Genomic DNA, 1,187 nt, shown 5'->3' on the forward strand with positions numbered 1-1,187 from the left:
TCTTTCCTTATTACAAGTAGTTAGAGTTGCTGAGTATTACTGGGAGCAGATCTACAGAATGATAAGGGTTGGGTGTTTTTTTAAGCTTTCTCATGTACCAGGACTGGAATAAGAACTGAAAATATTTGGTGCCAGTGTAGTTGAAGGTTTACTGTGATGGTGCCAGTGTAGTTAAAGGTCTACTGCTATGTTTCTGTTTTATACAGGCTTGGGACTGTCGTTGGCCATAATAAAATGTTTTGGTGGTTGTGCACTCCCACCTGGTGGCTTGCTGTCACGACTTGTTGTCAATCATTCTCTTTACCATCATGAATTTCTTTGATCTTAGCTCCTCAAAAAGAAGCAATCTGCCTCTATCCACACACCACAATTGTGAAAGCCACAGCCTTTGATCTTTCCCCAGAAATGTCGTTACAATGGCCAATCAGGAAGTACTTGCACTATGATCGTGGTCTATCGGTTGGGACTTGAAATAGCCAGCCGTAGCCCGGTAGACCTTCAACTAAACAGGCACCAAATATTTGTATGTGAAATATGTTTTTCTTCTACTTCGTTATGGTTGCTTGAAAAGTTTTGTTTTTTTCTCTTTTCTCTCAGGTGTTCGCAAAGTGCTGAAGAATGGAGACAAAGTGATGTACGACTTGGAAAAGAAAATCAATGAGGCTGTGTTCCCTGGCCTTCAGGGTGGCCCCCACAACCATCAGATTGCAGGTAAAAGAGTGGTCCTATGTCTTTGCACTGTTTAAAATCATTTCATTCTCATATTTTGTTATAAGTCATGGCAATCTTGATATCTTCTTGAAAGTGTGCCGAAAGGCCTTAGTGTAAAATAAATATTATTTTGCTATGTCTCCGTCATAGTTTAAATGTGCAAGTTCTGAATACAAAGAGTGCTTAGAGGGATTTTTTTTCCCCAATGACAAAGTGTATTGAAGAAAGTGTTGGACTTTTTTCTTTAACCACAAAATATAACATTTTTTTTCTTCAGTTGAGAGTCGAGGTCATAATATAGTTGCTAAACTCTTGTCCTGTGTCTGCGCCGAGATGCGAATCTTATCAGCAATCGATTACGTCGAACGTGCCGCTGGGGTCACTCAGTGTGTACTGTTAGTGTACAGCGCGCGTGCCGGGAAACGTGTGTTTTCGCCATGAATACCGCGGGAGTGTGTTAATCAATGATGAAAATA

At 40.5% G+C, this 1,187-nt stretch overlaps 1 protein-coding gene across 1 annotated transcript in view; it reads left to right on the top strand.

Annotated features, from left to right (window-relative positions):
• The window catches only part of LOC101847644 (serine hydroxymethyltransferase, cytosolic), a 17,275-nt gene that overhangs the window by 5,741 nt on the left and 10,347 nt on the right, over positions 1-1,187 (top strand). Inside the window, exon 5 of the mRNA XM_005094711.3 lies at positions 598-711. Coding sequence (XP_005094768.1) covers positions 598-711 — 114 coding nt within the window. The remainder of the gene's footprint in view (positions 1-597; positions 712-1,187) is intronic.

The sequence above is a fragment of the Aplysia californica genome, unplaced genomic scaffold, assembly GCF_000002075.1.
Source record: "Aplysia californica isolate F4 #8 unplaced genomic scaffold, AplCal3.0 scaffold00088, whole genome shotgun sequence".
Classification (NCBI taxonomy): Eukaryota; Metazoa; Mollusca; class Gastropoda; order Aplysiida; family Aplysiidae; genus Aplysia; species Aplysia californica.